This window comes from Nelusetta ayraudi, unplaced genomic scaffold, assembly GCF_046127955.1.
Source record: "Nelusetta ayraudi isolate G7.1 ecotype Tasmania unplaced genomic scaffold, CSIRO-AGI_Nayr_v1 ptg000050l, whole genome shotgun sequence".
Lineage (NCBI taxonomy): Eukaryota > Metazoa > Chordata > Actinopteri > Tetraodontiformes > Monacanthidae > Nelusetta > Nelusetta ayraudi.
This window is the reverse complement of record NW_027466100.1, coordinates 815,001-839,886: the sequence shown is the minus strand read 5'-3', so window position 1 is coordinate 839,886 and position 24,886 is coordinate 815,001. Positions and strand designations below refer to the sequence as shown.

Below are 24,886 nucleotides of genomic sequence, written 5' to 3'. Positions count from 1 at the left end.
ATATTCCCCGAGGGAAGGATTTTATTCCAGTACAATTTCCTGCTCGCCCAAATTTACTTTTTAACCAATGGCAATCGAGAACTTCGATATGAGGCGGGATATTTTGATGACGTCACATATGTTAGCCAATTAATGCCTGTCTACACATATGACCAGCGTTTTCCAGTTTGGTTGCAGTGCACCCATGTGGGTTCGACGTTGACTTGCTGGTTACAACGTTGTGGAGCAATTAAGTTATATGTTGATTCCGATTTATTCGTTTTTACCATGTCTTCTTCTTTTTTCATAAAAGCGAAACAAAACCCTAAGTTTGCCAAAAAGGGTAAAAATGCGACAGCGTTAAAACGGAAGGTAAGCTACTCGATTGCTAGCATGCAACTCAAGCTAAAGCATAACGCAGTGGGGCTGCTTGTTTACCTGCCTAACATCTTTTGGATTGAGGACCATGACATTTTATTTATTTATTTTTATCGTCAAACTGTGTTGCAGGGTGAAGGAGATGCAACTGGAAAGAGCAAAGTACGAGACAAGAAAGCCAGCTCAAAATACAACGAGGAGATCTCCAGTGACTCTGAGACAGAGGGGTTAGTTTCGGACATTGCTCTCACTTTAAAGTGTTGTATCAATCACAGTTTTAAGGCGGACCGGAGAGCTTCAGTTGTTCAATGATTATAATTGTGTTTGGTTGCGCAGTCCTGAAGTCTCGCGGAAAAGACAGTCCCAAGAGGAGCGTGACTATGGAGAGACGCCGCAAGAGAAGAAGCTTCGATTGGCCAAACTCTACCTGGACCAGCTCAAGGAAGAAGGCAAGCCTCGTGCCACACACACACAGGCATTTTCTGAAATGTCAGGATATGACAGTGTGTTTATTGCTACATGTCTTCTTAACAGAGGAAAATAAAGCCGAGAACGACTCATTTGAGGCAGATCTTATTGCTGGAAGACTTCAGGAAGAAGTGGTAAGACTGAAAAGATTCCCAAAGGTCACATTGGTTTTTCCTCGTTCCCTGTAGCATTCCACGTCGACATTAAATTAATGTTTTGCCAAATGTGTTGTTTTAGGGTGGAATTTGAGCTTCTTCTTTTCTTTTTTTTTTATTAGTGTTAGATATGCCTCCATGCTATTCCCTCCCCTCTTGACTAATGCTTAGAGGGATATTTGGTTAACATATTGCGGATATCTTCCCTAAAAATCTAACTTTCTGTCAGGGTGTCAAGAAGGCAGAACCAACTAGATCCAACAGCTGCTGACTTACTGACAGCCTTATTTGAAATTTCCATTAATTCATTTGTCTTTACTTTAAGACTGTCTTTAAAATAAATCATCAGAATCTGTTTAGGAATTTTTTTATTTCTCATTTTCAGCTTGAACAAAAAGGAAAACTGCAGAGACTTATTGCCCAAGACGTAAGTGGTCTAAGTTTTATCCATCCAGTTTGCTCTCGAGGTTTCAAAATTTCCATTTCTGACCCTTATGGCTTCTCTGTCATCCCCTCAGCTCGAGGCACCAGATGCGTCTGAGATCAGAGTATTAAGAGGACACAAACTTCCAGTTACCTGCCTGGTCGTCTCCTCGGATGACAAGTACATCTTTTCTGCCGCCAAAGATTGCGCCATAATCAAATGTTAGTCGGCGTTCGTTATTTTCTTCCTCAAACTTCCATAAATGTTAATTTCCAGCAGGAGAGATTTACTATATGCGCCACGAGCTAATTTGACAGTTTTCTTGTCTGTGTGTTTAGGGGATGTTGAGAGCGGAAAGAAACTTCACACAATACCTGGCGGAAAGAAAGGCACGGAGGACAAACACGTTGGACACACTGCCCACATCCTGTGCATGACCATTTCATCAGATGGAAAATACTTGGTAAATAGTCCCTTATAATGCTGAGAAAACTGTTTTTATTTCATTACAGTTCAACTTTAAAATGCCTCCAAGGAACTTTGAAATACTTCCAGATGCGTCATAATTTCTCTGATTATAACTTTACTGTAGCAGCAACCAAGAACCTTCTGCAAAGAAAATGGACAATATTTGTATAGGGTTTTTTTGTCAAGTATGGAAAATTCACATATCTCACTACAACTGAAAAACCCTCAGTCTCTTATTTTAAACTCAAATGTGTTGCCTGCAGAGCAAAAAAAAAAATTTGAAAAATTGAAAGCATTGGTTGTCGCTTGAATGTATAAGTGATGCATCTGAACATCCTTCAAGGCCACTGGAGACATGAACAAATTCATCATGATTTGGGAGGCAGAGACGTGCAAACGCCTGTACAAATTCACCGGACACAAAGGCCCCGTGTCGGTAAGACCTTCACACTCCTCGGTGGGACCGGTTAGAGCCGCGGAGCCGGCTTCACGCACGTCACACATCTGCTCCTCTTGCAGGGTCTCTCGTTCAGGAAGGGGACTCACGACCTTTACAGCGCGTCTCACGACCGCTCGGTCAAAGTGTGGAACGTGGATGAAAATGCCTACGTGGAAACTCTGTGAGTGTCTCTAATTGAAGCAGTTGGTTTAAACTGCGAGGTGCAGTTCTCTCACCGAGCCTTTCCGCAGCTTCGGCCATCAGGGCGCCATCACGGGCCTGGACAGTCTGAGCCGCGAGCGCTGCGTGACGGCGGGAGGGAGGGACCGTTCGGTGAGGGTGTGGAAGATTGCCGAGGAGTCGCAGCTGGTCTTCCACGGCCACGAGTGAGTCCCTGCGCTTCTCTCTTTCCTCTGCGAGTTCCAAACCATGTTTTATTGTCAAAAGAATATTAGATTAAAAAATAAATAAATGAATAACAGAAGCTTGCTGAGAACAAAGTTATAGAACTTGGTTTTCTTTTCCTTGAAGAAGAAACTCGCTGTTTTTTGTTGACATTGCAACTTTGAGTTTTTAGATTTTATGCTGAAGTTGCACTGCAGCTCAGATTCCAACAGGAATTTTGCTCGTCCTCAAAGCATTTTCAGTCAGTCTCAAATCTACATTTTAAGCAAAAAGCTCCCACTCAAGACTTTTGTACTCAACAGCATCATTTCACTTTATTCAGGACTGGCAAGAGCTTCTTTTAACACCATGTTGCATAGCAGCTGGTTGCGTTGCAGCAATGCTGTTGGTTTAGTTTGGGTTTTTTTCTTTATTGTTTGAGTTTTTTTCTGATATCTTCTCATAAATTGATCCATTTTCTAATCTGTGAAGACAACAGATGTTTACCCTAGTGACTGTATATTACTAAAACAATATACTGTACGAGATCATATTTTTTAAAATTTGTTTTTACTTTATTTGATAAAGAGGGACAACGTACATCAGTGGACATTTTTTACAAAAAATGTAAATGTACCCACTTCTAGTGTAAAGCTAATTTGCATTGGTATCCCCCCCCCCTCCCCTCCCCGTGGATCAATAAAAATACAATTACCATGTATGACATCACATAATATTCCACCATTCAACTATAGTATAATAGAAAATCAAATATTATAAGTAGAAACAACCCTGTGGACCCCAATTCAACCAGAGGGACCAGATATTTAAGTGCGAATGTAAAAGCGCTTTAGTGCTGAAGTGCATTCAGTAAGATGTAAAGTGCTGCTATTATTGCAGCCTACATTTAAATAGCAGGAATTTTAAAAAGAAAACTTCAATTTGCTTCAGTTTTGTTCAAGCAAGGAAGATTTCATTTTGTTATGAGTGCAAAAAAAAACAATAGTATAAGATTCTTTTTAAAAAAAAAAAAAAGTTTGTCTTTGAAACTGATCTCCTCAACATGTGTTGGACTCTCCAGAGTTGAGTCACCTGTAAGTCTGTGGAACTGTGGAAGATTCCTAAGCCCGTTTTAACGTTCCCAACGTTCCCGAGAAAGACAAACGCGGATCTAACGGCTGTCGTCTCTCCACAGAGGCTCCATCGACTGCGTCCAGCTCATTAACGAGGAGCATTTGATCACGGGAGCGGACGACGGGTGAGGCACTCGGCAGCTTCCTCCAGCCGCGGTACTTCCAGTCCCACAGAACTCTTTGAATTCACTCACGTTTCTCTCCCTCCTCCTCCTCCTCCTCCTCCGCTCCCCCTGATCCTGTGAACGTCCTCAGCTCTGTGTGCCTTTGGAGTGTCAACAAGAAGAAACCTCTCACCACCGTGAAGCAGGCTCACGGTTGCCATGGCGACGCCGGGCTGGAGCAGCCTCACTGGGTGTCCTCGGTGGCGGCGCTGCAGAACTCGGACACAGTGGCTTCAGGTGCCTCCGGCTGTGAGCGTCCTCCTTCGGCTACGGCGGCGTTTGCCGGACGCGATCAGCGGCGTTTGATCGGGCGGCTGTCGGCGTCGTCGGGTCCGCGCTCGATTAAAGCGAGTCTTCTCGTCTCCTCCACAGGTTCGCACAACTCGCAGGTGCAGGTGTGGAAGTGTCAGCTGAATTATCGCGGCCTGGAGCCTCTGTTCAGCGTGCCGCTGGTGAGCGTCGAACCTGGCAACACTGACTGGCACGAGAAGCGTCGTGTGCATGTGGTTAAGCCTTTTTTTTTTCCCCTTTCCAACATCTGCTTGCGCTTTCTTCCAGCCCGGGTTCATCAACAGTCTGAAGTTTTCCAGCTCGGGTCAGTTCCTGGTGGCAGGAGTTGGACAAGAGCACAGGTAAACTCCTCACGCTTGTTTCCATAGAAACAGGAAGTATGGAGGTGGTGGGGGAGGAGGGGGGAGGGTGTTTCCCATTCCCTGCGATATGTCAGGGCAAGTTCACGTGCAGTGGTCAAGTTGACCACTAGATGTCGGTGTTAATCCGTCCGTCTCTGTCCTCTGATCGCCCTTTAAATAATTTTGAGTCGATGTCGCCTATGATTTTGTTTCTCAGAGAAGTGAATGTGAGAAGGACAGTGACTTAATGAAGAATATAAATTATTTATGCCTCACATTGGACACATTATACAAAAAACCCTAATCTGTGTAAAATATTCATTATATTGGGGTGGGGGGGGAAAACGTTAATCCAAAGAATTAATAAGATAAGTACAGTTTGACACGCCATTGCATATTAATGAACTAAAATAATGTGAATTTGTTAATTTGAATATTGTGCTCTCCATTAGACGAGGAACAAAAGCAGACTAGAGTGTCACTGCACGGCTCCGGCCCTCCAGCAGTGGAACAGAACCAAAGTCCAACTTGTGTGACGCTCGACATACAACGTTTTCGCACGTGCATGTAGTTTATTTTGGAGACATTATTTCACCTAGATTGAAATGACAACTCTAGTGTTATATTTTAAAATGCTCAGAATGGCTTTCACGGTCAAAGCTAGCGGGACTGCAGTCAGTTCAAAAAGCCCATAGAGGTTCTGAGCACGGTTTTCTGACAGCAGGTCAGTGAACTCAGGCTGTACTTTTCTGAATGCGTGTGCCGAAACACATTCTGGAAATCGGCCCTTGGTGATGTCACAAGGGGGAACACAAGGCAGCTGGTGGTCGTGACGGCACCGGACAGCTGTTTGTTCCTCCCTCAACTCCAGCTGTAAACACAGAGCTAAATCAATGATGTTATGAATTCTCATCTTGCGATCAGTCAGAATGAACAAGAATTCCATTTCCCGGAGATTTAAAGAGTTTCTTGGATAATTAATCTTCACTGGTGTCTGGGCTGAAAAATAGATTTGTTTCATTTTAATCTTCTTTTTTTTTCCTTTTTCTTTTTAGATTTTGCACTAAATAAGTTTTGCTAAATTGTACTTCTTGCTTTTATTAGACAATTGCGCATATTCATGATATTCCTTATGCTGGGATATTCTAAAACCGCTCTGCTTGTGAGTCGTGAAACAAGCTTCTGTTCTCTCCCTCATTTAAAATTTTGTCGGGATGCATTGATTCTGTTTGTTTTCCTGCAGGCTGGGCAGATGGTGGAGAGTAAAGGAGGCCAGGAACGGGATCTACATCATTCCTCTCAAAAGAAAACCTCCTAATCCTGCACAAACAAATGACACAGAGTAATGGAAAGCCAACTTTTATTTTGTAAAGTAAAGTGTTTAAAATCTACCTTTTGTTCTGTGTCGTTTATCACCTTAATTACCCCCCACCTGCAAAAAAAAAAATCACCACTAACTACCCGTAGAGTTTATTTAATTTTCATTTGTTTGCTTCAAGCCTCTGCTGGGATGCAACAGTTCATTCATAGAGGGGTTTGATGTGTCGCAACTGGGTCACAAGGAAGAGGCCGAGCTGTGTGTCTGTGCTGCTCTGTTAGGACTCAGCCAGACAACAAAAGGCCTCAGACCATCTAAATATGCATTCAGTTATATCACAAATATTTCATTGCACTTAGAAGTTCACGTCCCAGGTGTTGCTGGACACGGGACACAGCTTCTGCAGCTTGTAGTAAACAATCAAAAAGTAAGGAAATTTGTGCTGTAACAAAGCCTCTTGGAAATGACTCTTATATCGTCGGAAAGCCTGTTCATTCCCCTTTTAAATGGTGTCACACTTGTAAGGAACATGCATTTGTGGGGTGAGCAGCCGAGCTGAGTACCTGGGTTGCGCCCCTGAAAAATGTGACAAATCTTCTCTGCCGAGTCAAACAGCTTCTTCTCAACACCTGCACTGGAACCTGAACATGTGAAGGAACGTCGTGTTCAACGATGAGTCCAAATTCTTCTTATGGCAGTTGGACAGTAGGGTGAAAGTGTGGAGACGACGTGGAGAACGCTATGCTGATTGCTGCACCAACAGCTTTTGGTGGAGGCAGTGCGATGTCGAGGGGTGGAAAAACGAGGCTCGTCATCATTGGAGGCTCCTCTCAATGCGGAGGGATGTGGAGATGAGATTCTGCAACCAGTGGCAGTAATCCCACACCTCCACAGTCTGGGCCCAAACTCCAATCTTCCCAGATGACAATGCTCGCCCCCCCCCCACAGAGCAACACAGAGGTTTATCAGAGACTACCTCCAACATTTGGGAGCGGAGAGGATGGAATGGCCTGCCAGCAGTCCTGACAACCCCATTGAACACCTGTGGGATCAGCCTGGCCGTGCTGTTCGCGACCGACACAACCACATTGGCTGACTTACGACAAATGCTGGTTGAAGAATGGGATGCCATCCCACAGCAGTGTGAGACCAGGCTGGTGACCAGCATGAGGAGGAGATGCCAGGCTGCTGTGGCTGTGGCTGGTTCTTCCACACTGAGGCTATACCGAGGCTCCCGTTTGTTCAAGGAAGAATTTCTTAAATTGCCAATGTGTTCTGTTTCTTCAAATGTCAAGCAACCAATCCACCAAACAAGAGGCAATGGCAGAAAAAGCCGTTTGACACATTTGTCACATTTTTCACGGGCGCAACTCAGATACTTAACTCTGCTGCTCACCCCACAAATTCATGTTCCCGACAAGTGTGGCACCATTTAAAAGGGGAATAAACGGGCTTTCCAACGGTATCGGATTTATTTCCATGACGCATTGTTACAACAAAGAAGTAATCTACCATACGCGAATTTCCTTACTTTATGTGTAATCTTTATATAGATTGATGGGAGTTGTGACACCCATTAATTCCACGAAATGTATTTCATTTGCCATAGTGAGGGAATAATAGCTCCTGACTTGCTGTACATATTAATCTTACTACCCCTCTTTGCTCACTTGTTGGTAATATGGTGAAAAAAAATCTGTGAGGCAAAATTGTTTCTTCAAACACATTTTTAAATGACAACTTTTCTCCTTTGTTGGCCTTGATTCAGTTCTGAAGAGGCACGATCAGCCGTCGCCGTGTCTTTGACTTCTGAAAAAGGTCAGGCAAGACAGAGGGTTGTGAATATGTAGGATATCACAATTTAATACCGGGGGGGGGGAAACTTCAGTCAGTACAAAGATGAAAAGTCCATTCAACTTGGGTGAATACACTTTTATAGGCACTGCACACAGAGAATTGCACACTCAACTAGCAGTTACAGCAATAGTTTGTGTAGAAAATGAGCACCGAATACATTTTTTTTTTTTTCTCCACATATGCAGAGGTGGGAAAAAGTTTTCGGACACCCTTAAACTTCTGACCAATCCTGATTATTGTCATTCAATATTTGCCTGCGTGTCTTTATGTGGCAAAAAGTTTCGGCTGCATCAGAGAAACATTGTTTTGTTCATTGTTGATACGACTAAATAAGAAAACTAAATTCTTGTAGTTCTTACACTCTGGATGTGCTGCGAGCGTCGTAATCTCGCTGAAACATCCAGTCGCATCCAGTTGGAACAGTGCACGTGCAGCGTGTAGCTACATGGTGGTGACTGCGCGAAAATAAACTGCACCTGGAGACTTGAGAGTAATTCTTAGTACATTACAGTACGTTGCATATGCATGAGGTGTCCAAAAACCTTTTTCCACCGCTTTATATCATATATATATATATATATATATATACATATACATATGTATTTTTAGTATCAGCAAAATTAAACATCATGCAGTACCTGTTGGGGACCAAAAATGTAAATAAAAACCAAACTCTGCTAAAAAATTAGGCACAGGAAGCAATCTAAGGAGTCAGCTGATACCACATGCACTGTAATGGTTCAATATAGATTCATCAGTCAGACGCTCATTGTTATTGTCCAAATTGCTGCAAGTAGTTTGATTAGAGTCGCGAGTTGCAAGTGTGAGCCGGTGCGTGGTGGCACGTAATATTTCAATATTAAAAAATATATATATTTACATAAATTACATACTCTTATTCCAGGCTACATTAACACTTCCTTTATATGATCTAGTTGCCAACAGTTTGTTACATTTTCTCTGGTATGCCACTATTTCACTCAACAGACAGGCTAACTTTTTTTCCTCTTCTGTTTTTTTTTTTTTTTTTTTTTCTTGTACTACAACGTTTGGATATACAGTATTCACAGCACTGTTAGGACACAATAAGAACGGCTTTTCTTTTTTTTCTTTTTTTTTTGTCATGTAATATCACTACTGCTTCACGAGCACCCATTTGACAACAAGACTCTTCAGTACAAGGCACGGTGCATTTCATCACATCTATGTGTAAACCGATGAGATCACAGCTTAATAAACCTATAGAAAATGAGGACTTTACAACTGACACGCCGCCACCCGCCGCATCGTTCAGCCCTCGCAGCCAGAATTACTCCTTGGCCACAAGTCAGTCAGTCGGTCAGTCCGGTGCGGTCCGGTCCGTCCGTCCGCCCTGGAGAACAGCCTTATCAGTCGGCAGCATGTTGGAATGGGTGCGGCAGGGGCCTCTGTCGCAAAACAAACCTGTCTAATGAAGGGGATGACAGATGATGGCACGGCCTCGCGGAGGGGACCTGTTTCACAAAGACGACGTTGTGGAGTCCACCACCTCCCGGCCGTTACAGACTGCTGGCACGTAGTTAGAGGCCGATCCTGGGGGAGGAGAAAACAATGGCGTGAGCCTGGCGGGAGACTCTTTCCCGCACAGCGAGGAGGCAGAACTGGAAAACTGAGATTAAAGCTGCGGCGCAGGATGGAGCGAGTGGACGAGTTTTGGGAACTAGCGCTAAAGCGCAGCAGAGAGGTTGGAACTAAGTACAAATACTTCATTACTGTACTCAAGTAGACTATTTAAGGTGTCAGCGCTTTACTTGAGGGTTTCTATTGGCTGTGCTTTCTAGTCCTTACATTGAAAAAACATTCTTGTTACTTTTGTGTTTAAAAGACACAAAAATTCTTTTAAAAGTAATTCACTTGTTATTGCTGTTCCTTAAAGTTGAGCTGCTTGAACGCTGCTATTGTGTAGATAAATATGAAACTGTATCACATTTCAGAGGGAGGTTATTTTAGAGAACCTTGGTTTCCGGGTCATTATTCAGTACGTTTTCAGTGCAGGGAAAATCAAACATGTAGAAAATTGATCATGAACATTGATTATTGCTATTAAAAATGTAAACATCCAATAATGACTCACAGGCCAAAACTCATTAGTGTTACAGGTCACAGCATTACCGTTTTGTTGAGCTGCAGTTGCCAAAAGGATTTAAAAAAAAAAAGAAAAGAAAAGAAAAGAAAAATATTTTTATTTTTACGTATAGTTACCAACAAATGTATTATTTCATAAATGGCAAAAACATTTTTCTTTTACTTTTTTTTTTTACTTAAGTACATTTCAGAACTTATTTGTACTAGAGTAAAGGACATGAATCAGTACTTTTACTTTTGCCACCTCTGCTAGGGGAGGACCAGACACTCCAACCACATCACAAATCTGTGTTTACCAAGGAGATTATAAAGGAGATTATCACTTCACTTCATTATCTTTTAGGTTTTAAATTCAATATTTGATATTCTAGAAATGAGTTGAACGTCCTGATTGACAGCTGAGCCCTGCCCGGAACCAGTGTTGGCTTCCCTGTTCGCATATGAAATATGTCACAGTCCACAACAGCTGAGAATGATTTTAACTGGTAACATAACATCATTTTTTTGCTGTGATATCAGTAGTTTTTATTGTCTGTCTTTTACAACTAAACTTAAGCTTTACATTTTATGCCACATGCACTTCATTCAAAAGTCATGTTTAAAATGGAAAGGATGCCAAAGTGAGAGCTGCGGTTAGCCAAAATCGTATAGCGCAAATTGAATTTTGGCCCGCGACAAAACAGCAAAATGCTAATTACAATGTGCACACATGGCTGCCAGCCAGCTTTCAGCGGTGAGGGTTTCATTGCCTTTAGTCCTTGTGAATCCGCGGTTTGAGTAGAAAGTTTGAGAGCCCAGTTCAGGCTAAAAATGTTGAAAGAGCAGACTAGTCTGTGTTTATTTGGAAAGTCAATGCTGTGAAATAGCCAATTTATTAATAGGCTCCAGATAAGGCTGGCTCTTATCGCAGGCAACTAGGAACGTAATGACTGGATTGTAATTTGCCCAGCCTCAGGGTTTTTAGCCTGATGTGCAACAAACCCAGGGAAAAAAAAGAGAGACTTTCTAAAGTTTCCCTCTTCTGCAGCTCTGTTACAATCAAGCAGGAGGGAGAAAAAAAAAACCCAGAAACTGTTGTTGGTACCACAAGTCTTGCACCCGTTTGTTCCAGCAGCGCTGGCTGCCTGCGTACCTTTGGAGTAGCTGGAGCTGGGAGCCGAGGCAGACGCAGAGGCAGAGGCAGAGGCAGACACCGTGGCACTGAAGCGGTTGGCGGTGACCCGCAGCGAGGCCACGTTTTTCTGAGGCTGGAACAGGATGATGTGAACCTTGGGAGCAAAGAGGCAGCCGAGCACCACCGAGCCGCTCAGACTGACGGAGATGCACATGGTGGTGGTCTGCACCTGGAAAGAGACGACGACAACAGAGGCGCTTAGCAGTGTGCACGGTGTGTTTTCAATGAGTCCGCGAAGGAACAACAGTGTGTTTGAGTCCCTATTTCTCTCACACACACGCACACACGTGCACACGTATACACATTTATATGACCAACCGGGGACTACCATCCTTCAGTGCTGAAAGATCTGGTTACTTAGGAAATGCAAAAAAGCAATATTAAGTATGGAACAATGGTGTGTTTGAGTCCCTCAACGCACACCTCACTATTATCTGACTATAATCTACACATGTCCAGCACCAAGTGAATACCCAGTGATTATGGCCGGACGAAGATGCTGAAGCCTTCTGCTGCTCAAGCAGCTAATTCACACTCATGTAATAAGTACATTAAATGCAAGTGTTTCTTTCTCTGAGCCGTGATTGACTTTTCGAGAAGGAAAGTTGGAAGTGCGGCATGCTCTTGTTTGTTCATTTTAATCAGTAGGAAACAACTTGGCAATGCAACTCAACGCTAAGGAGGAGCTGAAGTTTTAATAGCCGCCATAAATTCCGGATCATCCGCCGCCACCACAACTATCAGCTATAATCCAGTCATGTTACTTATTCACCATCTGATCGGGTTTCTTCTCTTTGAACTGGATTGGTCGCAACTGACAAATCACAACTGTCAAGATAAAACGATGCTGTGGATGAAAACAAGCATGGGGTGATGGAGGTTGCCAGAGGAAATAAATTAAATTGCCATTACTGTTAGCAGCCTGTCATCGTTTCTTGTTGGCTTCAACTGCGCAACAACTTAAAAAATGAATACACAGAGGCTGACGTGAGTAGCATCTAATATTCACTTGCCGTACACACGGTGCGCCGGGTGGGTCATTGACCCTTCGTGATGGCAGTCATATTTAAATTATGACGCGAATCCAAAAACAATCTGAAAAAATAAATTACAATTGAGCATTAAAACCTGCCATGTGAACGTAACTATGTGCGATTGTGGTTCGGCTGAGGGTTTCGGCTGCACAGACAATGGAAAATGAATGGACGTCAATGGAAGTGCTCACAAAGACGGATACAAACGTGTAAATGTGCTATTTTTATTCCGTATGCGTACCCAAGATGATGTCTTTAGTTGTCATGTTAATTTGATAAATCTGTATTTTATGGTAATGAATTATTTTAATGCAGAAAGCTCACATACACACACACACACACAAACACACTGTATACAAGCATAATTAGTCAAATTGCCGTACATTGAATTACGTATGGCTGTTTGTAAGCGGCGAGCGGGAGAGAGAGGCTCTAATACGGTTGAATTGTTAGTAATTCCAAGCGCGCCTCAGTGTGTGAATGGTAAATGGTCGCGGGGGGCAGACTGAGGCTGAGCTGGTCACTGCGCTGGAAAGCCCGGGCCTTATTAGTCATATTTCAGCCGCTAATATGAGCTGACTGTTGGGGTCATCCTTCTGAGCACCAGCTCTTCCCACCCCACCGGTTTTTACCCCTGCAGTCCAAGAACTTCCATTTGCAGGAGCGCTGCGAAACATTTGCGCACAAACACGGCAGTGCACGGGACGGGGGTGCCTCAACAAGAGCACAGCAAGCCTTGGAGTGATACCGCTTCACCTGTTTTTCAGTTTTCTCCCCTTGCTCTTCTTTAAAGGGGGGAATATGCGATTCCAATCATCGTCAGATATAACCTAATGAAAAATTGATGCGTGAGGCTGGAGTGGTGTTATTTCATCTGGGGTAGAGCGTCACATCACATTAGCCCTCCCTGTCTGTTGATTCCGAGCCCTTTCTATCAACTCTTGTTTACAAAGCCGGGCGGGCCGCGCGTCTATGCCGGTGCATGTGAATCCCCGCCTCCGAAATGCACCACACCTTTATAAAAGGCATGCAAATAGCAGGAAACTCTAAAATGAATGCTAACGTTAGCTAAAATAGCTAACGTTAGCAAAATATAACTGATGTAGCACTAAATCTAGAGGCCTTCTGTTACCACAACTGTGTACTATGTCTGTATGTTTCCAGGGGGACCACAATCAGTGAGAACACAGCATTCTGCTAGCATAGGTGAGGCTTTTCTGTTGAGTTGTATTCATCCAGAGTCTGTTAATCTAAAACTAAACCACTGCTTCTAGCAAAGCTAAGTTCTGTGTTGGAGGTGTCGGTTCGGCACTGATAGTGGTCCCCTTGAAAACGCAGCACGGTAACAGAGTTTCGTCACTCGACGGCTTCCTTGTTTCACTTAGCGGGAGTTCGTTGCTCAGCCAGCATCTTTTGCTTCACGTTGACGTGTATGCTGCTACTCGAGAGATGTTGCCAAACGGAATTTCATTGCATTCAGTACAAATGACAATAAAGCTTCTTCTTCTTCTTGTTTCAAGGTGTGCTGTGCTCAGCTAATGGTGCGTAATCACACATTGCTCCTTTGAGTTGTAATATTTATTTTTTTTATTGTTGTTGTTGTTATTCTTTTGGGTATGCTGTAATTACTAGAAATGACTGTGAAGCAATTATGTGTTATTCTCTGTCATTTTCAGCACTTTTTATTGTTTTGATTCTTATATTATTATATAGCGCTGAACACACACTGAGAGATACTCTGTATGAGATTCCAGAACTTTGCGGCAATTCGTGATAACCTACAATTTTGTACAGTGCAGAGTATTGAAACTTTGAGCGGCTCGACTGTGCAAAAAGTAAAGCCTAAAGTGGTCCTGAGTCCTAAAAATGGGAAACAAATGTCACAAGTTGCAAGTAATTACTGCCGCAATGACTTGCGCTTGTGCCTGCATGTCTGAGCATAAAATAAAATATGTAATGTGCCCAGTACCCTCCTGAGTTCATCATGATTCAGCGGGCAACAAGGCCAGGCTCTCATTAGAATGTCTCTTGCGCTATCCGAGCCTGATTCAATATGTGGCAGCCGAACCCATCGCCATTACTATTGTTGTCACACTGCAGTGGCAAAGCTTGGAGGTCTCTGCTGCAGTGCCCAGCCTCTCTCTCTCTCTCCCTCCTCTCTCTCTCTCCCTCCTCTCTCTCACTCTCTCCCTCCTCTCTCTCTCTCACCAACTCTCTCTCTATCTCTTCGTGTGTGTGTTTCCAAGAGTCGTCGGCCTTGTTGCCCTGCCTGGCTGGCATGGGGGGGGGTGGGTAAAGGTTCTTTAGTTCACAGTTTGGCTGATCACTGCGGACACGAAGCGCCCGAGGTACCTTGTGATGATGCGAAGGCCGTGTGATCCTAAAGCCTCCCCCAATCTGTCTGCGCAACGGCGGCCTTGTTGTGCCGGATGAGCGCCGTGGCTGCTGCCCTCCAGTCTGCCTGAGTCACCAGTTCTCGCAACCTACACGGACTGTCAGCTTTGTGACTCCAGTTTTGTTTTTGTTTTTTTCTTCTTTTTTTTTGGTTTAGCTCGTTTGCTGTAAAAATTTCCAATCAGTTAAAAGATTTTACAAACACTTTACCTTGCCCCTGCTTACACGGTCAAACCGTTTCCTTGTCGCGCAATTTATGCATGCAGCCGCAACGTATAAAGCGACCCTGCTGCTGAAATGTCATATCTGTGAATATTAAACACAGCAAGGCGACGGAAGTCTCGCTCAATTCGTTTTTTTTTCCTAGACACGAGAGGCGGTTGGGATGTAGCCACGGTATTTAAAAGAAATCCATAGTCTCTCTCCTTTTTTCTGCTCACTCGAAATTAATTCAGCCTGATCTGTCTCTCCGTGCACTCTTTGTTCTGGTCTTGACAGATCCTTCAACCGACATGAAAAGAGCGCTCGCTCTTTTCGTGGGTCTCGGTGACAATGATCAAATGGAATCGGAAAGTGACACCTTTTTCTTTAGGAACGACAAACACGCCAGGGGTTACTCAGTTATTGACTCTGTTTACGCGAGCAGAAAGCTGGAAGGCCGGCACGTTCTGTCGATGTTTTACGAAAACTGCTGCTCTATGGTTCTGCGTACAAGACGTACCTCATCCCCAAGATTCGTTTTCTTTTTTTTTGAGTTAGGTTTTGGGGGTTGGGTAAAGGTTAGGGGTAGGGTTAGGTCGAGGGTTGAACTGCAGAGGTGGGACGGAACTAAGCGCAAATACATTGTTATTGTACTTAAGTAGATTTTTCAGGTATCTGCACTTAACTTGAGTATTTCTTTTTCTGACAGCTTTTTTTCTTTTACTCCCTATGCCTGTATATAAATATATGTACTTCTTACTATTTGAACTGTACTGTTGTTTAGGTAAAATACTATAAAAGTGGATCATAGTTTAGAAGGATATTATTTTACCTCAGATTTCGGCTCACTCTGGTCAGTTCAGTCCAGATTCTGTCACAACCTTTTCATTTTTGCAAAATTATCAATTAATGTATTGTTTCATTCATGACAAAAAAATAATAACTTTAAATTTTTTCATGAGTATTTTTCAGAACCTGTATTTTTTTTTCTCTTGTTTATTTGAATAAAGGAGTTGAATCCGTACTTTTACAAGAGTATTTTTTTCCATACTTTTACTCAAAGGTTCTATATAACTTTTTTGATTTTGAGAGGAAACAGCGACATCAAGCGGTTGGTTACATTCTGGATCTCACCACTTTCACCTATCCTCCCTCTCCCAAGCCTGCCAGTGAACTACAGTGGCCTGCGCACACAAACCTAGATAACTCATTTACCTTCTTCTTCGTTGGTTTAATTAAGGACGGGAGCATTCACACTAAAAAACAAAACGCACTGTCAGGTGGGCTGCATTGTCCTCACCGCGCTGCCCATAATATATTTATGGGCAGTATATTACACTTTCTCCACACTGGAAATTGAAGTGCAGAATGTGAATACTTTTGGTAGCAAAATTCGCAGAAGCAGACAGAACACTGATAAACATGGAGGAGACAACGAGAAGAGATTTACCCTGTAGTCGCTGGCAGTGACGTAGAAGATGGGCTGGAAGGCCAGCCAGATGATGCAGGTGGTGTACATGGTGAACCCGATGAACTTGGCCTCATTGAAGTTCTCGGGGCACTTTCGCGTCTTGAAGGCGTAGACGGTGCACAGGACGATGAGGACGCAGTTGTAGGTGAGCGACACCAGCATGCTGGTGTCCCTGCTGTTGCACTTGAGGGTGACCACGTCCCTCCGCTCGGGGCTCACCTCCTTGCGCACCCCTGGCACCTCCACCATGAGCCAGACCAGGGCCACCAGCAGCTGGCAGGAGATGAGGGCGCCGCAGATGGCCACCTGGGAGGCCGGGCTGATGAAGCGCGGGCGCTGGGCGCCGTCCTTCACGCCGCTGAAGATGCGCGCGATGCGGTTGGTCTTGGTCAGCAGCGCCGAGTAGCACACGGCGAACGAGGTGCCCAGGCCCAGCCGCCGCAGGGTGCAGACGGCCGTGGACGGCTTGGCGATGTAGACGAAGGTCATGAGGTAGCACATGAGCACGCCGAGCAGCAGGATGTAGGAGAGCTCGCGCCCGCTGGCCTTGACCACCGGCGTCTGGTTGTGCTTAAAGAAGAGGGCCACCACCGACAGCGTGCACAGTATGCCCAGGCAGGCGATGGTGACGGGCCCCACGGCCCAGGCGTCCTCCCAGCGGATGTACTCCTCCGGCAGGTCGTAGCAGCCCGACAGGTTGGCCAGGGGCCACCGTCCGAAGCTGCAGTCGGCGCAGGTGAACTCGTCCTGCAGGTACTGGTAGGGCTGGCAGGGGATGCAGATCCAGCAGCACACGTCGCCGGGCTGCATGCTCTTCACCTCGTTCTTCCTGCAGGGGTCGCTGCACTGCGAGGTGGGCGGCACGTGGCCGCCGCGCCAGGGGATGAGCGAGGTGTTCAGCGTCAGGTTCTGGTCCCAGTAGCCCACCTTCCGGTACAGGAACTTGCCGTCCTCCTTGTGGTAGTGGAAGATGTTGTAGCGGCTGATGCTGTCGCCGAATGAGTCAAAGCGCACCATGTTGTCGGTGTCGGCGGGCCTGAAGGGGGCTGGCAGGAGGCGGAGAGTCGAGAGTTAGGTTTCAATTCAAACGGAAGGCAGAGTCTCGCCTACGCCGATGTGAACGCTGTCGTTATGGAGAGGTCGCGTCAGAGGAGCTAATATGTAGCAGAGGTGGAAAGTAACTGTAAGTCTGTGAAGGTTTCTCAGTCGTCCAGGCCATCTTAATGTAGAGGAGGTTAAGTTGCCGCAACTTAACCCCTTCTACATTTGTTTTTTTACTTAAGTAGATTTTTCAGGTACCTGTAATTTACTTTCCAACAACTTTTTACATTTGCCCCCTACAATTGTACACAAGTATCTGTACTTTTCGCTCGTTACATTGAAAAAACACGCCTGTTACTTAACTAAAAGTGTTCCAAACGTTCAAAAAGTCATTTGTTGTTGTTGCTAGTAGTGTAGCTATTTGAACTATGCTGTTGTGCAGTTTAATTTAAAAGTACCTCAGCTTTGGACTCACCTTGGTCAGCTCAGTCCAGATTCTTCTGTCACACCTATTTCATTTGTGCAAAATTATTAATGATTGTATAGTTTTTTTTTTACACGTGTCCATACTTTTACTTAAGTGCAGAATGTGAATACTTTTGCCACCTCTGTTGGGCGCTAGCGGTAGCAAAACTTGACAAAGCAGCAGAAATTGACACACAAAACGAAAAGGGATATTATGTTAACGAGAAGGTATTTACGTAAAGTAGCCATACTTTAACTTAAGCACAGAATGTGAATAACTTTGCCACCTCTGATAAGTAGTTTCTGAAATGTTCATGGCTGAACTTGTTCATACAGTCGGTACTTTAGGCATCAGCACTGTTGCTAAATGACCTTTCCTTACCTTCAAACCTGGTCTTCAGGATGAATTCCTTGTAGAAGCGTTTGCCATTGCCCGGCTTCATGGCTTCGCACACTTTGGAGTTGTTGGAGCACACTGCCTGCCTCATGTTGTGCAGCGCGTACGCCATGGCGTAGACGGCGTTGACCACGAACATGATCTTGGACTCTTGCTCGAAAGTGCCGTCCCGCAGGCTGTGCTCGCTGCAGCCGGCCTCCTGCAGGCTGCAGCCGAAGCGGTGCTCCCAGAACTCCTTGAACCACGGGTTCCTGGTGTTGGTGTACGGGTTGAGCTTGGTGAAGTAGTCCTCAAACTCCCGGATGGGGTAGGACGCCAGCTCGATGGTGAAGGCGCTGTCGGCGGCCGCCTCGCTGCCCCTCACCACGCTCTCCTGCGCCCCCCAGCCGTCGCTGGCCACCCAGGTGAAGGTGACGTTCATGCGGGTGGCGGCCACCAGCAGCTCGCGCGAGTCCTCGCTGCGCGTGAACAGGATGACCACCCTGGCGTTGGACTTCTGCTGCAGCGCGCGGATCACGTTCTCGTAGCCCTGGCGGTTCATGGAGCGGCTGACCTTGGCCGACGTGGCGATGCAGATTTGGCGCGAGCGCGCCTCCTGCTGGAAGGCATCGATGCCCGTCTCGCCGTAGTCGCCCTCCGACGCCACCGTCGACACGTACGTCCAGTTGAAGTACCGCAGGATCTCGGCCATGGCCTTGGCCTGGTAGAAGTCGGGGGGCACCGTCCGGGCAAAGTAGTCGTAGCGCGTCTTGTCGCTCAGCTTGGAGCTGGTGGAGGCGTAGCTGATCTGAGGGATCTGGAAGAGTCGCAGCAGGTTGGCCACCTGCGGAGAGAGAAGGAGGTTTTCATGCCGTTTGGTCTGAGGCACTGAGGCTGTAGGCCTTTTCAAAACACACACACATAGCGTGAGCTCTCCATGCGGCTGGCAGCAGCACAGTACAGCACAATGCTTTAAAGCGGACTCCAAAAATGCTGTTTTCAGGTCCCATTTCCTATTCCCTCTTTGTAAATTCTGGCTCTGGTGACAATTCCCATAGTGGAGGAATTGCAATCAACCCTCATTTGTAAAAATGTCATTTCACCTTTTTGCTCTTGTGGTGTCGAGTCGAAGCAGCTGTCCTATTTGTATCGACATGACAACAACGTTTTTTTTTGCTACTCTTCTTTCAAACGGGGTTTTGGTTTCGGCTGGCAGTGTCAGAATCTCTCTAATTTCATCAATCCTCACGTCCTTAAAATAATGGCCTATTATAAGTTAGTTTGGTCAATCACTGCATTGTCAGTCGATCATGTGATCTTACTCACTTAGTATAATAATACACAGAAATCAGGCCCAAGCTACATTTGAAACAACTTCAGTTACAACGACAGGTTCATAAATTGGCTTCAATGATCTATCCCTCTTTCATACTTGACTAACAGCGATACAATAATGTAGTTATTATTATATTATTTGTATCTCAATAGTCATCTGTTGTGATATCCTTTTTGTTGTTTTTCTATTCTTTGACCAATCCTTTTCAAAGGGTGACAACAACAGCAACATTAGGAGGCAGCAGTATTTTGGTTTAGACGTTTGAAGTCACTTTGGACTGCTGCCTCATCCAGACACTCGAGATTGATTTTCTTGTCTTCCATAGTACGGTTCAGAACCTCAAACTATCCCTTCAAGTCTGTGTTTGCTGTGTGTCCAGAGCAGCTCCTTCCAAGTGCTTGTTATTCCCTTGAAGTCTAAACCTATAAAAAGTGGTCATTACTACAACTTCAGTATAAATTTCTAATTCCACTGGTGCATTTAATCCCTCACAGGCACTGAAATGCTACAATTCACACCTCAAAAATTCATTTAAGGCCTTTTTCCTATTTTTGAAACACACACACACTCACACACGCACACATGTATACATATATATATATATAAAAATCATATCTGTCAGGTCTGGATGTGAACTAGAGGAAAAGGCTGTGGTCTCTTGAGTTCTCGCTGTGCGGTAGCGACTGGCAATAAAACAACAACTCAGAGTTCCTCTATCTCAAACTGTTTACTCTGTCAGGGATCCACATCACATCACTGGCAGCAAGCGCCACAAATCCCCTCGCAGATAGTGCCAGATAACAACAGTAACAGCGGCACAAAGATAAGGATTTTTATCTCAGTTAGTCACTGTTTTTGTGTCGCTGAAAAGCTAAAAAGATTTTTCTTTTATTTTTCTTTTTTTTTCTTAAAACAAAAAAAAAACCCTGGTCTGTCACTGAAATTCCCGTGGCAGATCGCGAAAGATGTTCTGTCAGACGTGTGTGTGTGTGTGTGGGTAGATATAGATATAATATAGATCCAGACAGAGGGAGAACATTGGAGGACAATTTTCTAACACACCGCTGCTGCCGCTGCAGTTGCTACGATGACGGAGAGAGACGCTGGAAACTCGCCGTTTTGCAGAATTCTTTAGGAGACGGTGATGATTAAAGAACACCCGGGAGCCTCGGTGACTGCCGCCTCCCTCAGGCATCGCTTGTACGCCTGGAGGCTTCCAAAACAATGGCATCCCCGCGGATATAATTGCAACCCTTCACACAGCGTCCTATTAAAAGTTAAAGTACTGTTCTCTGCCGAGGCTCACGAGCCAGCGTAGCACAAACCCAGCTTGTGATTCTGGTTTGTGTTTGTGGGTCTCTCTTGAGTGGAAACGCACACAATACACAGACCTGTGTGTGGCCTATGCTGCATGCATCAAGCATGTTTTTTTCACCTGGGGGGGAAAAAAACCTTTTAACTTAAAGAGTTCAAAAACAGGTGGAACACGCGTACCAGTACCTGAAACCTTAAAAAAAACAATATCAACTTGCCTGAGGGGTTTGGTATTGCACAATTTGCGGTTAAAATTCCATGAAAATCTATGCATTAGTTGGAGTCTTGGATGCAGTTTGGGTTTTGCAGGCCTAGAGACAAAGACTGTCCACACTCACATACACACCTGTAGAAAATTTAAAGAAAGACCTACGTTTTTGCTGTGAGCTGGCAGTGCTAACTGGGGCGGAACACTGCCAGTCACGCTTGTCACTGGCCAGTCCGTCCATGTTTGAGCAAAACACGTCATCAGAAGAGTCTCAGTAGAACTCATAAGAAGCACATAAAAACAAAATCTTTTTACATTTTTTTAATTGGTCATCTAACTATAACACGATTAAGCCTTCGCTAAACCCCTCCTTTGAACTGTGACTGTCCAATCCTATGTTAGCAACAGTGGCAATAGTAACTACGCAGAAGAAAGAAGTCTGTTGCCCTCCTAGCTAGCTGACTCTTGGTAGCGTTACCGCTGTAACAATTTAAAGATGGCCCCTTCAGTTTTGCAGTGGCCCACCTAAAATACTTTAATTTCTGCCTACGATGATATATACTATATGTACACACATGCACCGATACATATATATATAGAAATATATACAGTATATATAAAATTTGTTTGATCTGTATATTGCCTTGGCGCTGCACAATGTGGTTTGCAGGACTTTGAGCCAATCATAGCTTGTACCTTAAACGGACGGGCTTGAGGTAATTCATGCTAGCTATATGACACTGTTCCTCTGATTGATGGAGGGTCTAACAAATTGCGTCATTAGCATCACCCCCTGAGCACTAGAAAGTTCTCAGTTAGAGTGACCAGGTTTGTGACTAATCCACTTAGCATGTTAGCATTGCTGCACTTAGTTGTAGTCGTCTTTTCGTTTTCCTCTTGCATTTTTTTTTTTTTTTTTTTTTTGCCTTTCCTGCTGTTGCGTTCCTACTTCACAACACTTGCCAGGCTTACCGCAAAGTGAAGCATTTATAAATATAAATTACTGTTCTGAGGCTCACAATAGGAGACCGCTTGCCATTGTGTACTGCACGGCAAACGCTTTGTTGTGCCTCAGAAATTACCCACATTACATCCAACCGGCGGGCGGCTGCGTGCTAAAAACACTGTCCGCATGCACACTCTGAGCTCTTCGGGGTATGAATGAAGTAAATATGATAGACTTGGACAAGTGCACTGTACCCGGGAGTAGCGCTCGCCACTGTCTCCAGTCAGATATAGGGCAGAGGTCCCATCAAATTACTCAGCAAAGGACTTGATTTCTGTTCGCGTACGGAGGACCCTGATTGGATCCTTCGTATCCTGAGGCCCGCCGTATTCCTCATGCAGTCGAGTGAGCAGCCGCGCTGATTCACTCTGTCACACGCGCATGGTAATAGGGTTGCCTCTTGCGGCGGAGTGTTCAGGCAGCAGCAGCAGGTCGGCCTTCATCTGGAAAATCTTCGGGGAAGCTCAGCAGCGCACCTTTCAGCGCCGCACTGGAGTGTGTGACAGGAAGTGGTCCCCCTCCGCCGCGGCCCTTCCCTCCTCCAGTACCATGGGTAAATATTTTTTGGGACAGTCTAAATTGGCTCTTATTGCATTTGATTTCTAATGAAGCCCAACTACTTGACCAAATCTCTAACCCCTCCATTAACCCCCTTCCCACAGTCTGGTTCGGAGTGCTAATTAAGAGCTCTTGATGCTCCGCTAGTTTTAAAGGTCCAGTGTGTACAATTTGGCTTGATTTATGATTTTCATATAGGTAAAATAAATTAATAAAAGTGTATAGTCGCAGCACAATGGAGTAATTTGGTTTTCCTACCCTTTCCTACCGTCAGTTGTCATGTATATAAGAATATACAATAAAGTTCTTGCTTCTAGTTAGCTGCCATCATCTACCACCATTTTTTACGGAAGCCCGTCTGACAGTGCCCGAAATACGAACCGTGCTGTCAGGCGGGCTTCCTTAAACACCGGGCTTCCTTAAAATGTTTTTACACATTGGACCTTTAAACCTAAATATGGTGATGAAAGGAGCTCCAGGATCGTGGCCTTGTAAAATATATTTTATGAGAGGATCAATCATACCAACGAATGTGTGAGCTGGTGGGCTAGTATTTCAACACGCTACCTGCCACTCTCCTGGCTTCACCTTGCCAGCACCATGTATGACTGGTGAGTGCGGACTTTACTGCTTCAAGGTTGGATGCTTCTCTGCAGGTCTTGGCAGTAACCAGTGGTTAATTGAGTTTCTGTTGCTCTCCTATGTGATCTCTAACCAGTCCGCCCATTTTCTGCTGACCCCTGATATCAACAAGACGTTTTCCTCCACCCAACTGCAGTTCATCGGATGATAGTTTCTCTTTTCCGGACCATTCTCTGTAAACAGAGATGGTTGTGATTTTGTTAAAAAATTCCCAGTAGATCAGCGGTTTGTGAAATATTCAGACCGGCCCGTCTGGCTGCAACAACGTTTCACCACATTCAAAGTCACTTCAATTCCCTTTCTTCCCCATTCTGATGTTCACTTTGAACTTCTGCGACTCGTCTTTGCCACGTCTACATGCCTGGATTCCCAGAGTTGCTGCTTTGTGATTGTAGATTCAGCTTTTTTTTTGAAAATATATACATGTATTAATAATTTTTTCTTCAAATTAATTAATTATAAGTCATTGCTCATCATAGTAATGTTTCTTTAGTGTCATGAGAGTTAAGTTACAGTGGCGCGTGTGTGCATTGCACAGTTTTGTTTTTGTTTTTTACGTTTTGGTTGATGGTTTGGCCCCACTTGTTTGTTTGTTTTTTATTAGAATCAGAAAAACATATTGTTGGTGTACATCTTTCAGGATAAACATTGGCTCAGATGAACGTGTCAGTGTTTGTTAAGCCGTGTGACTGCAAAGGCCGTACACATATAACACAGAACTGAATGTACAGCACCCAATGTAAATCCTTTTCATTATCATAGCACAAACTGTCAGGGAGTCTGATGTTGGGCCTTGATATGTCGCATCACAAGGAGCAGCCTCATGGGAATTTAGGCCAGCGGCCCCTGAAACCAGCAGAGGCATTAGGGGGAAGATGTGACGGCAACATGGGCAGTCTCTTACTCATGTGTCTGTCATAAAAAAAAAAAAAATTCGACAAGGAAAGTCCATCTGTGAGTCCCCGAGGTCCCTGTCAGGCTGAGTTCTGCAGAAGATCTAGTATATGACATATACATTGCTCTGCCTCAGCCTTTCAGCTGTCCTGTCTACAAGTACATTGCATGCAGAATAAATTAAAATTCAGTTCGCTGTAATGCATCGGAATCATGTGCAATAAGTAAAATGTCACAATTCAATTACAAAATAAAATTTGGGATGAAATTCAGTGGGTTTGGTTAAAACATGCAGATATCTGATACTTTCATTAAGGTTTGATAGCTATGCTAACCTTAAAGGTATAATGACGGGATAATAACTGATTTTTCAGAAGGTCGCGGGTTCTGTCCTCTGGCCTCTTTCTGTCTTTCTGTCTCTCTCCTGGTTCTACGGCTTCCTCCTGCAGTCCAAAGTCGTGCATGAGAAGGTGAACGGGGAACTTCAAATTGACCAAAGGAGTGAGTGTGAGTGCGAATGGCTGTTTCTAGATGGCCCTGCAATACATTTGGCGACTGATCCAGGGTGTGACCTCCTCCATCGCCTTGAAGACAGCTGGGATGGCATCCATGCAGACCCTGGAACTGGGGTGTAGGAGAGGCGCTTGTATAAAATGGATGGATGGATGGATGGACGGATGGATGGATGGGTGGGCAGATGGATGGATGGTTGGATGGGTGGGTGGGCAGATGGGTGGCTAAGTGGATGGATGGATGGATGGATGGATGGATGGATGGGTGGGTGGGCAGATGGGTGGGTGGGCTGATGGGTGGCTAAGTGGATAGACGGAAGGATGGATGGATGGATGG

At 44.8% G+C, this 24,886-nt stretch overlaps 2 protein-coding genes across 4 annotated transcripts in view; one reads left to right on the top strand and one right to left on the bottom strand.

The window, feature by feature from the left end:
• The first annotated feature begins 159 nt into the window (after window positions 1-159).
• On the top strand, window positions 160-6,015 carry rrp9 (ribosomal RNA processing 9, U3 small nucleolar RNA binding protein). Of its 2 annotated transcripts, none has more exons than XM_076037020.1 (15): window positions 160-351; window positions 490-584; window positions 694-806; window positions 892-959; window positions 1,366-1,407; window positions 1,499-1,625; window positions 1,743-1,867; window positions 2,216-2,308; window positions 2,392-2,492; window positions 2,563-2,697; window positions 3,891-3,953; window positions 4,084-4,241; window positions 4,365-4,444; window positions 4,551-4,624; window positions 5,868-6,015. In XM_076037020.1, exons 1-15 carry the CDS (start codon window positions 268-270, stop codon window positions 5,968-5,970), a joined length of 1,461 nt encoding a protein of 486 aa, XP_075893135.1. In that variant the 5' UTR covers window positions 160-267; the 3' UTR covers window positions 5,971-6,015. The 2 variants fall into 2 exon arrangements, with proteins under 2 accessions (XP_075893135.1, XP_075893137.1); XM_076037022.1 differs by having other exon boundaries at window positions 161-351; window positions 4,084-4,229.
• Window positions 6,016-7,853: 1,838 nt separating this feature from the next.
• The window catches only part of grm2b (glutamate receptor, metabotropic 2b), a 32,696-nt gene continuing 15,663 nt past the window's right edge, over window positions 7,854-24,886 (bottom strand). The window contains exons 3-7 of one of the 2 annotated variants that reach the window (XR_012928275.1): window positions 18,086-18,923; window positions 16,177-17,243; window positions 11,056-11,266; window positions 9,243-9,371; window positions 7,854-9,171 (exon numbers count right to left, since the gene is read on the bottom strand). Coding sequence is in view for 1 of the 2 variants with exons in the window: in XM_076037281.1 (XP_075893396.1) it covers window positions 9,298-9,371; window positions 11,056-11,266; window positions 16,177-17,243; window positions 18,086-18,923 (2,190 nt within the window). In the remaining variant the exon portion in view is untranslated. Of the gene's footprint in view, window positions 9,372-11,055; window positions 11,267-16,176; window positions 17,244-18,085; window positions 18,924-24,886 lie in introns of both variants that reach the window. The other variant, XM_076037281.1, reaches the window with a different exon arrangement.